This window comes from Pagrus major, chromosome 16, assembly GCF_040436345.1.
Source record: "Pagrus major chromosome 16, Pma_NU_1.0".
NCBI classification, from domain to species: Eukaryota; Metazoa; Chordata; class Actinopteri; order Spariformes; family Sparidae; genus Pagrus; species Pagrus major.
The window spans coordinates 11,781,702-11,795,516 of record NC_133230.1 but is presented as its reverse complement, the minus strand read 5'-3'; the positions used below and the strand labels follow the sequence as shown (position 1 = coordinate 11,795,516).

At 39.8% G+C, this 13,815-nt stretch overlaps 2 protein-coding genes across 2 annotated transcripts in view; one reads left to right on the top strand and one right to left on the bottom strand.

Annotated features, from left to right (window-relative positions):
- Positions 1-4,305: 4,305 nt before the first annotated feature.
- On the bottom strand, positions 4,306-5,706 carry LOC141010810 (transcription and mRNA export factor ENY2-2-like). The gene is made up of 5 exons (XM_073483919.1): positions 5,672-5,706; positions 5,494-5,568; positions 5,325-5,395; positions 5,120-5,194; positions 4,306-4,576 (listed from the first exon to the last, which is right to left on the bottom strand). Exons 2-5 carry the CDS (start codon positions 5,559-5,561, stop codon positions 4,500-4,502), a joined length of 291 nt encoding a protein of 96 aa, XP_073340020.1. The 5' UTR covers positions 5,562-5,568; positions 5,672-5,706; the 3' UTR covers positions 4,306-4,499.
- Positions 5,707-6,000: 294 nt separating this feature from the next.
- nudcd1 (NudC domain containing 1) overlaps positions 6,001-13,815 on the top strand; it is a 52,750-nt gene continuing 44,935 nt past the window's right edge. Inside the window, exons 1-2 of the mRNA XM_073483715.1 lie at positions 6,001-6,171; positions 7,812-7,966. Of these exons, the coding sequence (XP_073339816.1) occupies positions 6,057-6,171; positions 7,812-7,966 (270 nt within the window). The 5' untranslated portion in view covers positions 6,001-6,056. The remainder of the gene's footprint in view (positions 6,172-7,811; positions 7,967-13,815) is intronic.

The window sequence follows — 13,815 nt, the reverse complement described above, 5'->3', positions numbered from 1 at the left end:
AAAACTTGACTTTTCACACCATACGAGGTGTCAGTATATTATTAGTTTACCATCACATGCTGAACAGACAGAAATCACACTATTACAGTAACCATTAATCATCACAGTCACAGTCTATTCAAGTGCGTCCCGTTTTTCCTTCAACACTCCCACAGAGCAGAAGAGTTACATCGTTTCCTGGATTCACAAAAATATCAGCAGACTTGGAGATTGTGAAATACTGAGAATATAAAGCCAGAGGTAAACCCCCTAACCATAACCTCAGTCAAATAAAGGTCTATGGCCACCAGTGGTCTTGAGGGATTTATGTTATTTAGACACCAGATCAAAGTTTCTCAATCAAACACAGTGAAGTCAGGCTCATAAAACAATATGACATCGGGAAGGAAACCAGGAGGGACAGAGATCTGATGCGTGAATACAGCAGGAGGACAACTTTGTAACTTTAGCAGCCTCGAGTGGCAGTGAGAGATTACTGTTTAAGATTTTAAAAGGTAATTTTATCATCAATACCCCAAAATCATGCACTCCATTTTGGACACATTTGTTGCTGATAGCTCCTGGTAGGGGTGGAAAATATGGCAGGCTCAGTCATAGCTGGTGAGCTGTGAGCTCTCTTCTCCGTATGAAAAACAGGATCCAGACAGAAGATAAGAATATGTATGGATTTATATTTTTAGCTCCGCTAAGATTTTTTACTGCAGACTGTTTTTATATCATGTTTTTTCAATCACTTGTAAAGCACTTTGAATGTCATTTTGATTTGTTTGAAAGCTGCTATATAAATAAAGTTTGTTTGATTGATTCAAGTAAAATGTGGCACCATGAGAATCTGCATGATTCAGCCTTTGTGGTATTATCAAGTACACACAAATTTTAATACTTAATATTGATTATATATATATATATATATATGTATATATATATATATATATATATATATACTCGATATATATATTTGTTCATTTTTATCCTAGAGACCTACAATTCTTTTATCTAATATTTTTCTTTTTAAAATTCTCTTTTTAAAATGATTTACCCAGATTGTATTTCTTATTATTATTCTATTATTCTTATATTTATGGAAAAGTCAGTCATATAGAACAGCCCTTGCTGCTCCCTTTTGTCCCATTGTTAGTATATGTCACAAATAAAACATTTACATTCTTACTTTCTTGAATCTGGTGTTTTCTATTGTGACCTTGAATATAAACATATATGGATTTACTGTAGGTTTCTCTGTATTATATTAAATGTGTTAAATGTGTTGTGACAGAAAGATGTCACCTGACTGTGAGGTGTATTTCTGAATATATCAGACTTGTTTTTCATCGTGTTTAAGTTTGCCAGAATGAAAACTTATTTGAGAACGACAGAGGAGACAAAAGATTGTAGCTTGACATTGTTTTACTACTTTAAAAAACAAAAACAAAAAAAACATTCATCTGAGCTGACAAACAAAATTCATCTTTCTTCTTTTCAACTCCAGCTGCCACCATATTCAATAAAATATCAAACATTTCACTTGTTTTGCAGAATCAGAATCATCTTTATTGGCCACGTGTCTGCACACAAACAAAGGACATCACAGCATGTGCTCTCAGGTGCCTCTGGGTAAAGCTGCCCAAAGAAATGTCTTGTTTTCTTGCACAACATTCATGAGAGCAACAGCAGAGCTCCGAAACACTTTATTTTAAGACGATAATGGTTATGCTGTCAATCTTTCCCTCAGTGTAATTGTAAACCGTCAATCATGTTGTTTTACAAAAGAAAGAGAGTGGAGATGAGTGAAAAACCACTGGCTCTTGGAGGTGAACATTTTTGTTTTTGTTTTGAAAGTTATTAAGTATTTTCTCTGTTCACCAACTGTCTTGTTATTGCATCATTCCAAAGAGAATATAGTTTGTCTACAGACAGCAAAGACACACAAATCCAAATCAATAATACAATAAAGCCAAACAAGTATAATACATTTTAACGGGGCAACTACCAAGCATTTTGTGGTTTTCACAGTTCAGACTCATGGACTCAGAAAAGAGCTTTGAATGAGTCAGACAAGGTTAAAGCAAGTTTATGAGCAAATATTGTGCAGTGGTGGTGAGGCATGCAGATGACCAGTGACTGTGCAGCGCTCACTGCAGCTGGGCCACAAGATGTGAGATACATTAACAGAATAAAATGAGAAAGTGTCACAGTACAAACCATGAGTTCTGTGACTCGGGAGAGATCCTCAAAGCCACATCCTTGATTATTACACTGAGGAAATTAGATTATATAGTTGTGGTCATGGTCAAGACTCCAACTGATTCTGGTGGAAAGGCTGGACTCAAGTTGCGGTCGAAAGTATAAAAATCCATCTCATGACCTCAAATAAAAATTTGTCATTTATTTATTTATTTACTTATTTTATAAACGTATTGTTAATTTTTATTTTTATTTTTACAAGTCAGGCAATAATATAGACTGTGTACAAAGGCAAGTTGCAAGTAAACCATTTATGATTAACTATCCTCCAAGCTAAGTGGCATTAAAGAGAGAAAAGTAAATAAACAAATATAAATGATTAAATAAATAAAATAAGATAAATCTAATCAAATAGAATTGATTGATTTTGGATTGTGAAGAGTTCATTTTAGGGGGGGTTGTTGTTTATTTAATGTTTACCTCTACAGCATCATTCCACCAGATGTTCCAGTAAACAATAAGTAAAACAAGAAACAAATCAACATTTTCCTTTCAATTCCTTTTAAAATCAATTCTGTCTTATTTTTTTAGTTAGCCATTCAGTTGATAAAATGTCAAAATGAAAGACAAACATGTCACATCTTACCACATCGTTGTAATGTGTTAAAGTAGGAAATAGTACAAGAACATTTTGAGCAAGACAAATGGAAATATGTATTACAGCTTGTGAAATGCAATTTGCTTTTATTACTGAGTGTGAGATGAGAAGAACGATGCCACTTTCATGTTTTTATGTTGTGTATGAGGTTACAGTCAGCAGCCAGTTGATTAGCTTAGCATAGACCTGAAACAGCTCACCTGGCTATTATTTAATACAATGTTTGTTTAATCTGTACAAAAAACAAAATGCCTCCAGGAGGTTATGAGCTAAACTATTTCTAGGCTGGGAGCAGTGACCTCTGGTCTTACACTTTGGGCTTGGTACAGATTAAACAGACAAGTTATAATGTGTTGAATAGTGAGATTTAGAGACGCACTGCAAAGTGAATAACTGTGTAAGTCAATACATCAAACTGTTTCTTTAACTTAAAAATGTGAAGAAATGTAAGAAAATTAACTTAATTTTAAGGAAACTTCGACATTTTAGACCGTGTTTTTATAAAACTTCCAGTAAAAACTAATGTGTACTTTCACTTGTCAAGTTTCATAAAGTTGCTCTAGATACGAGAAGCAACAGCGAATGTTTGGACACCAAAACTTGACTGTTGTAAATTGCACTCAGATCTCGATTCTGCATGAACAGTCTCCGACTTAATGGTCTGTTGTAGTTATCTGAAGAACAACAAACACACACAGAGCGACCTACAGTATGTAGACACTCAAGTACAATTACAGCCCACAGACACAAGCTGTCACACTGCCCACATACCAAACCAAAAACTCAGTCTAAAAATATAATTAGCGCTGTCGCTGACAGTATCATTTAACTGACAAATACTTTCCATGAAGTCTGAATTCTTAAAAAAGGAAACAAGAGAAGAAATGTAGCCGAGCAGGTTCAAGCAGTGATGCAAAATGTGCAGTGTACCGGCTCATCTGGCTCAAATTCCCAAAAAGACAAAATTGCGTAACCGCAGCAGCAGCATGAGCTCACGGCTGACGTGTTTGACCTCAGCGACTTGATGATTTTCAGTGATAAAAACAAGAAGTTCTGGCCTTTTTATATTACAATCGCAACAACTTCCCTGCTTGTCAAATATAGATATACTTTTAAAAATATATCGCTTTTAAATATGTATGTAAATGCACAATTTATCAGTAAAGAAACTAAACAATGCAAAAAAAAAACCCCTCAAACAAATGTCTTTGTGTTCTTAGGTAACATCCTAGAGAACTGGAGTTTCACAACATTGTATGAGAAGGAGATGATGACATTTCTGTCACACTACTGTGTTACTATTACTTAATATTACTATTTTTAGAACAAATCACTCATCATTCTGTCTGGAAAAAGAAAATGCAAATAACAATAAATCTGTCTGCATTCTTTGCTCTGAGCAAGGAAATCAATTAAAAGGTCAAACAGCTCTTCAGCAGTATTAAATAAAAAAGCACCCAGAATGACCAAAATAGGCATGACTTTATTTTTTTTCTTTCCAAAACTGCTGCATAACAAACTAAAATCAATATGAAAACACACAATACAAAATAAAAATAACACTTCAGCATTGCTCACAATGAGAACAAACATCAGTTTGGATTTTAATCGTGGATCTACGGCGAGTAAAAAAATGTCTAGACGGGAATCGTCTCGTTCACAAGGTGGCGTGTTGAGCTAGAAAAGCTCTGATTCTCTGCAGGAGCTCTTTCTTCACGCTGTCTGGTACGAGTGCTGATCAGGAGAGAAAAGAGGACAAGTGTTGATACGTCAGGACAAACTGAACACCGTGATTAGAAAAAGAGAGACACTCAATACATATGATTGTTGTAAAACTTTTAAGATTGTGATGTTGTTGCACTGGAGAACTGAAGATGAACCTTTTGGATCTCAACCAGAACTCAAAATAACGCTCTAATGTGCAAAGAAAAAAACAACGGGGCATTATAAACCTACTGAGTTACATTTACATTAACATTAATAACACTGTATATGTGTATGTACTACTGAATTTTTATATGGTATATGATCACATGATATCAAGAGGGGTTGACAGTCTGTATCTACAGTAAATTATGTTATTACTAAAAAAGGGGCAGGTAATGTGAGTTTTTCTTTCTTCTTGCTCCTGTTTTGTTGTAGGTAAAAGCTTATAACTTGTTTTGTACAACTGTCTTTTTTGGAAATGTAACACTGAAATGAGGAAAATTAACCAAACATGAACATGAACCACATGGTTACTTTCTATGCTTCTTCCACCCCCCTGCAGCTCTGTACCTCTGCCTTTAGGTGTGACATCTGTGACCAGGTCCTCCACTGTGACGTGCTCCAGGCCCTTTTCTTTGATCACATCTGGACAAAACAGCAAACGACATCAGAGATCCAGTTTCATGGAAGCAGCGTTACACACACACACACACACACACACACACACACACACACACACACACACACACACACACACAAATAACCAACACAATACCTTTGCAGTGTGCTTTCAGCTGATCCTTCCATCCACACTCCACCAGCTTCGCCCTGAGCAATTCTTTCAACCTGCAGCCACACATCGAGTTGTCACATTTAAACGCCTGCTGTCTTTAAAAAAAAAACACATTCGTAGACAAATCACTGAAGAGAAAAAGCTTGCTTACCGCTCCCGTTCCCCCATTTCTATCAGCTTCTGGTTGATTGCAGCCCTCATCTGCGAGTCTTTGCTCATGGTCTGTCTGAAATGAAGCGCACGCGGCAGCAGAGTCGATTCAGATTCAACGATTTCACGGAAACACAAAAAAAAACGTTTGCATTTGCTAGCTATCAGGTGAACGGTACCTTTCGTCGAGATGGATCAGCTGGGGAACACACGGTCCCTTCACACAACCGTACCGTGTGAAACAGTAGGAGCTTAACGGTTCCGCTTTGGTTTTCGCAGATGGCCTCAAACTGACTACGCCATTGTTAAAAAACCCGGTCAGACAGGGTACGTTAAAGTTACATTAATGGATTTTGTTAGCACGTTAAATACATGAAAAAAGTACGTAAAAGTTTGAGAGAAAACACAAAGAACTCGACCTCCCATGAGCGCCCGCGCAGGTCGTGTCCGCCGTGAAAAGGGTCCGTGTGCGCCAAGACAGGAAACGTGCATCTCAGTGACTTCTTCAACATTATCATCTTGACTCACAACAACTTGTGGATAAGTCAGTAATAATTTGGAGACATGGCAGCATCGAATTATTCCTTGAAGGTCAACAGGGAGCTGCTGGACCCTAACTTTGAAAGTTACAGGCTGTCTCTGGACGCCATACCAACATACAACGTTGAGCTGGATGCTGGTGAGTGAAACTTACTGTTCAGTTAGCATGTGTGCTAGCCGAGCACTGATACCCCTGAAAATAAATGAATGAATGAGTGAACTAACAATGAGTAGATTAACATTATGTCTATCAGAATAACAGTGTTATTACTACTGACACACTGTGTACTGAATATACGGAGCTTACTTTATGTAGCTGTCTAATTAAATCAGTCTGAATGAGGTTGTTATGTTGTGTACAATGTGAAAAAGTCTTGTTGGCTTCACCACACAGCAGTAAAAAATGTGACTGAAAAAAAACCCCTGCAAGATTATTTTGTGATTAGGCATACGAAGGTTATGCATTCAATATTATAATTGTATTTGGCAGGAATTACTTGCTGTACATAGTTGTACATTTTACTTGTCCAGTAAGTGTTCATTATTAACACTTAATAGACAAGTAAAATATTATTAACTTAATACAGGATGAACAATATATAACATAAGCAGCATGTCCAAGTATAAAATGGCTCCACACAGCTTGTCTGGCAAAATCCAAGCCTGCGGAAGCTGCAAAATCCCAAATTGAATTGAAAAGATATTTACACCCTTTTTTAAGTGCTTATCTAAAAGCATCAGCGCACACCCCTTCTAAAGTGGGTGCAAGTAAAATATTATTAACTTAATACAGGATGCACAATATATATTGGGCCGGCAAATTCCGCCTGATATTTGAAAATGTATATAATCTGCTATTTATTGGTAGCTGTAAAATTCTAGCCGATAATATGAAGCCAAAGCTTTCATGACTTAACAAGTGCAGCATTTACAAACTCTCATACTGCAGGTGACTGTTTGACTCTTGAAAATTGGTTTGCAATCCACCAAACATGAAGAAGAAGAAGACGAACCCATTGATTGACTTCAAACTGCTGCACCTGTGTAGAGCTATGCAGTGTTATGCAGTATTATAATACAAGATCAACAAGGGTTCAGACAGGAGGGAAAAAGTCTGAGTTTTAACACAAATTTTATGACAGCTAAGGAATATTAATTCATCTGTCATTACTCACTGCATCCTAGCCTTTCTTGCCCTCAGGTGTGCATAAACTGCAGATCAGGATCTTATTTTTAAATGACAGAAATGCAAAATTATAGGTTATCTTATCGTTATTGGTGATGAGAAGCAGATAATTATCGGTCATCATTATTGGCTGAAATAAATCCATAGCGCACAGAAGTAATTTCAGTCCAATTGACATTTCTTAAAAGAAGAGATTAAGGTAGAGGTACAAATACACAGGTGTAAGCAGAAAATTAAAGAATGATACGAGGGGATTTGCTGCTTCCTTTGCTGCAGGAATGTCTTTTAAGAGATGTCAGTGTAGTTGCTGAGAGGTTAATCTTAACTGACATGCTTATCTCAAGATGATTAAGTGGCTTTTAGAAACCTTTGTTCTGTTGCTAATGTGACATATTAACTGACATACAAAAATAAAAAAAATGTCACCTAGAGGCCTGGCACTGAGATCAGAGTAGATCAGAGTAAGCAGATACCATTAATATGCTAATATAGAGGTGTATCTCTTTAATGTGTTACAGTTGTTATTATGTTCTTACTCTTATGAAAGCTCTAATGCCTTATTCTAACCCTTTCCTTTTAAATCTCTCCTGCAGCTGTGGAGGAAGTGAAGTTGAAGGATTCTCAGTACACCCTGGAACATATGCGTGCTTTTGGAATGTACAATTACCTCCACTTAGACCCTTGGTATGAAGACAGTGTTTTGTTTGTGGACTGCAAAGGAAGAGTCCTCAGTCTCACTGTCACCTTGGTAAGCTTTAACTCTTAATGTTTTTTTCTTGGAAGTCCTTGATCCCTGCCATTTACGTGTTTGTGTTGTGGTTAAATGTTGCATTTATCGTCACGTGGTATTCAATGTGTCAAGCCACCAATATACACTGTACGAGTCAGAATCTTGGATATTTATTTCATATCAAATGACTGTGTTTCTGATGTTGTGACAGTGGACTTGTTGGTGGGCTGACACACCAGTAGGTGGTGACCAAATACTTGTGTAATACCAGCATCAGCCCACGATGCATTTCCGGCAGGTGATGTCAAGAGAATATTATCATTTTAAAAATTCTTCAATATTGACATTTTATAAGTTCTAATATCAACGTGACTCATTATGATTTTCCTAACTGGCTCTTCTGTTGCCTAAGATGCATCAGAGACAGTATCAGTATCAGAGAGTCTCAGTATTTTGGGGAAAACACGACCTTATATTCCATCTTTTGTCCATTGTGTGACTCAGCACAGAAGATAAAGTTTTGGATGAGTCCTCTGAGGTGATTACATAATTGACTTAAGGTACTGATACTCAATAACAAGATGCTGTGACAAGGAGCAAAATCAGCTAAATTACCTTCTCCAAAGAGACTTCTTTTATGTCTAAGACATCATTGACCATGATTAGAGATAATTGGTGCTGCATCTGTGTTTGTTATGTCTAATCTGGCCTGAATGATGATCATCAGACTATAATCCTGTGAGACCGTATCTCTTGCTTTCAGCGGCGGCATTATTAAATGATTCTCACATGAAAATGTGTCGCTCAAATCTTAATTACAATCATCACATGATAATTATCGCCTCTGGGTAGCCTTTTATGTACATTTGCAGGATAGTGTCACTCGGCACATTGTACAAAGGTGGTTCACGCTCCTTTCGGGGCATTAACGACGTGGATGCTGGAGAAAATGATCTCAAAGGTGCATCATACATTAGGTAGCGATATAATACACAGTGTCACGCTCCATGGCAACAGCAGGGCAGCTGCTGCATAGTCCTTTTGAAAAGCTGTTACTTGATGCAATGAGTAATTGATGCTCATGTGGTGGCATATCTGTCTATTAGTAATAATACGAGAGTCGTGAATCACATATGAAGCCAAGTCACATGGGCGGCCACATGACAGTTGGTAAGTTTGTCTCTCCTTGATGAGTACATGCTGTTTCCTGTTGTTCAGGTTTATGTTGAATGTATCTTTCTGTGGCCTTCTAACGTGAAGAGCTTTTTAGAAATTATGTTTAATTGTTTGTGTCCTTCTTAAGGGCTTAGTGTGCCTATATGGTATGCAAGCAGTGACCTTTCCCTTCTTCTGTAGTTCAAAGGTGTCCTTTAATAAGTTCCTCCACTAAAAGAGGCGCTATGTAGTTCTGGAGAAGAAATGTAAACTCATAATTTTAATATTTAATATATTAATGAGGTAATAAAATAATATATAAAACTCAGAAATATTTATTTTTCCCATAACTGAATAAAAAGCTTTTCTCAGAGGAAATGATAAAAAAACTATTAGACTGATACTCAGGGAGTAAAAAATTCTATTAATATATCCGCCGATATATACACACATTTTTTGCAGTGATCCCTGAAATGTGGTTAACAAACACTTGTGACAAAGACATGTAATGGAGGCAGTATATTTTGTATTTTAACAAATTAATAAAGTGACCTCTGTGCACTGAAACAGGAAACTTCACTTGGTGTTTAATAATTATAAATTACCCCAAGTATCTTTTCTTCACATTGGCACATGGGTCAGTGACAAATAAGGGTTTGCATTATGAGCAATTCAAAAATGTTTTAAAAAATTGTTTTAAAAGCTTGCATCAGGTTTGCTAAAATGTATATTTTGTATTTATGTTGGTTTCATGTAATTTGAAATAGCATTTGAACTATTTTTTGCGAAAGGTAAGACTGATTGCCCCTGAAAATGTCAAGTGGTGTAACCACAACAAAAGGAGAAATATTAAATATTTCTTTCCACCTAGAGTGTATGCAAGTGTACGTACGAAATCAGTTACTTAATTTTAAAATATCACATGAAAATAGATTTTATTAGGATTATTTTGAATTAAAATTGTATGCGTTTTTGTAATATAGAGCAGGACAAATGCTGAAAACACTTTGTGTTTTCTAAATAATATTTGACAAATTATGTATAAACTGTTAAAAAATATGTTAATACATTACGTTATCTGAGGGCAGGTGAATCTCTCCTGGTCTCAGGGCAGAAGTTGTTTTGTGGGATTTTCCTCATGGCTGTTTAGTCTCATCTTGTCCCAGGGCAGAGACCATTGTTTCCCACAATTTTGTCTGAGGGCAGGTGAATCCCTCCTGGTCTCAGGGCAGAAGTTGTCTGAGGGCAGGTCAATCTCTCCTGGTCTCAGGGCAGAAGTCGTATTTTTCTGTTTTAAGGCATCATAGTTGGACAAAAGTGAGTCAACTGTCTCCTCTGGTCTCAGGGCAGAAGTTGTTTTGTAGGATTTTCCTCATGGCTGTTTAGTATCATCTTGTCCCAGGGCAGAGACCATTGTTTCCCACAATTTTGTCCGAGGGCAGGTGAATCCCTCCTGGTCTCAGGGCAGAAGTTGTCTGAGGGCAGGTGAATCTCTCCTGGTCTCAGGGCAGAAGTCGTATTTTTCTGTTTTAAGGCAACGTAGTTGGACAAAAGGGAGTCAACTGTCTCCTCTGGTCTCAGGGCAGAAGTTGTCTCAGGGCAGGATTTTACTCATGGCTTTTTAGTGTCATCTGGTCCCAGGGCAGAGACCATTGTTTCCCACAATTTTGTCTGAGGGCAGGTGAATCCCTCCTGGTCTCAGGGCAGAAGTTGTCTGAGGGCAGGCGAATCCCTCCTGGTCTCAGAGCAGAAGTCGTATTTTTCTGTTTTAAGGCAACGTAATTGGACAAAAGGGAGTCAAGTGTCTCCTCTGGTCTCAGGGCAGAAGTTGTATTTTTCTGTTTTAAGGCAACGTAGTTGGACAAAAGGGAGTCAACTGTCTCCTCTGGTCTCAGGGCTGAAGTTGTCTGAGGGCAGGTGAATCCCTCCTGGTCTCAGGGCAGAAGTCGTATTTTTCTGTTTTAAGGCAACGTAGTTGGACAAAAGGGAGTCAACTGTCTCCTCTGGTCTCAGGGCTGAAGTTGTCTGAGGGCAGGTGAATCCCTCCTGGTCTCAGGGCAGAAGTCGTATTTTTCTGTGTTAAGGCAACGTAGTTGGACAAAAGGGAGTCAACTGTCTCCTCTGGTCTCAGGGCAGAAGTTGTCTGAGGGCAGGTGAATCTCTCCTGGTCTCAGGGCAGAAGTCGTATTTTTCTGTTTTAAGGCAACGTAGTTGGACAAAAGGGAGTCAACTGTCTCCTCTGGTCTCAGGGCAGAAGTTGTCTCAGGGCAGGTGAATCCCTCCTGGTCTCAGGGCAGAAGTTGTCTGAGGGCAGGTGAATCCCTCCTGGTCTCAGGGCAGAAGTCGTATTTTTCTGTTTTAAGGCAACGTAATTGGACAAAAGGGAGTCAAGTGTCTCCTCTGGTCTCAGGGCAGAAGTTGTCTCAGGGCAGGTGAATCCCTCCTGGTCTCAGGGCAGAAGTTGTCTGAGGGCAGGTGAATCCCTCCTGGTCTCAGGGCAGAAGTCGTATTTTTCTGTGTTAAGGCAACGTAGTTGGACAAAAGGGAGTCAACTGTCTCCTCTGGTCTCAGGGCAGAAGTTGTCTGAGGGCAGGATTTTACTCATGGCTTTTTAGTGTCATCTGGTCCCAGGGCAGAGACCATTGTTTCCCACAATTTTGTCTGAGGGCAGGTGAATCCCTCCTGGTCTCAGAGCAGAAGTCGTATTTTTCTGTTTTAAGGCAACGTAATTGGACAAAAGGGAGTCAAGTGTCTCCTCTGGTATCAGGGCAGAAGTTGTTTTGTAGGATTTTCCTCATGGCTTTTTAGTGTCATCTGGTCTCAGGGTAGAGACCATTGTTTCCCACAATTTTGTCTGAGGGCAGGTGAATCTCTCCTGGTCTCAGGGCAGAAGTTGTTTTGTAGGATTTTCCTCATGGCTGTTTAGTATCATCTTGTCCCAGGGCAGAGACCATTGTTTCCCACAATTTTGTCCGAGGGCAGGTGAATCCCTCCTGGTCTCAGGGCAGAAGTTGTCTGAGGGCAGGTGAATCTCTCCTGGTCTCAGGGCAGAACTCGTATTTTTCTGTTTTAAGGCAACGTAGTTGGACAAAAGGGAGTCAACTGTCTCCTCTGGTCTCAGGGCAGAAGTTGTCTGAGGGCAGGATTTTACTCATGGCTTTTTAGTGTCATCTGGTCCCAGGGCAGAGACCATTGTTTCCCACAATTTTGTCTGAGGGCAGGTGAATCCCTCCTGGTCTCAGGGCAGAAGTTGTCTGAGGGCAGGCGAATCCCTCCTGGTCTCAGAGCAGAAGTCGTATTTTTCTGTTTTAAGGCAACGTAATTGGACAAAAGGGAGTCAAGTGTCTCCTCTGGTCTCAGGGCAGAAGTTGTATTTTTCTGTTTTAAGGCAACGTAGTTGGACAAAAGGGAGTCAACTGTCTCCTCTGGTCTCAGGGCTGAAGTTGTCTGAGGGCAGGTGAATCCCTCCTGGTCTCAGGGCAGAAGTCGTATTTTTCTGTGTTAAGGCAACATAGTTGGACAAAAGGGAGTCAACTGTCTCCTCTGGTCTCAGGGCAGAAGTTGTCTGAGGGCAGGTGAATCTCTCCTGGTCTCAGGGCAGAAGTCGTATTTTTCTGTTTTAAGGCAACGTAGTTGGACAAAAGGGAGTCAACTGTCTCCTCTGGTCTCAGGGCTGAAGTTGTCTGAGGGCAGGTGAATCCCTCCTGGTCTCAGGGCAGAAGTCGTATTTTTCTGTGTTAAGGCAACGTAGTTGGACAAAAGGGAGTCAACTGTCTCCTCTGGTCTCAGGGCAGAAGTTGTCTGAGGGCAGGTGAATCTCTCCTGGTCTCAGGGCAGAAGTCGTATTTTTCTGTTTTAAGGCAACGTAGTTGGACAAAAGGGAGTCAACTGTCTCCTCTGGTCTCAGGGCAGAAGTTGTCTCAGGGCAGGTGAATCCCTCCTGGTCTCAGGGCAGAAGTTGTCTGAGGGCAGGTGAATCCCTCCTGGTCTCAGGGCAGAAGTCGTATTTTTCTGTGTTAAGGCAACGTAGTTGGACAAAAGGGAGTCAACTGTCTCCTCTGGTCTCAGGGCAGAAGTTGTCTGAGGGCAGGTGAATCTCTCCTGGTCTCAGGGCAGAAGTCGTATTTTTCTGTTTTAAGGCAACGTAGTTGGACAAAAGGGAGTCAACTGTCTCCTCTGGTCTCAGGGCAGAAGTTGTCTCAGGGCAGGTGAATCCCTCCTGGTCTCAGGGCAGAAGTTGTCTGAGGGCAGGTGAATCCCTCCTGGTCTCAGGGCAGAAGTCGTATTTTTCTGTTTTAAGGCAACGTAATTGGACAAAAGGGAGTCAAGTGTCTCTCCTGGTCTCAGAGCAGAAGTCGTATTTTTCTGTTTTAAGGCAACGTAGTTGGACAAAAGGGAGTCAACTGTCTCCTCTGGTCTCAGGGCAGAAGTTGTCTCAGGGCAGGTGAATCCCTCCTGGTCTCAGGGCAGAAGTTGTCTGAGGGCAGGTGAATCCCTCCTGGTCTCAGGGCAGAAGTCGTATTTTTCTGTTTTAAGGCAACGTAATTGGACAAAAGGGAGTCAAGTGTCTCCTCTGGTCTCAGGGCAGAAGTTGTCTCAGGGCAGGTGAATCCCTCCTGGTCTCAGGGCAGAAGTTGTCTGAGGGCAGGTGAATCCCTCCTGGTCTCAGGGCAGAAGTCGTATTTTTCTGTGTTAAGGCAACGTAGTTGGAC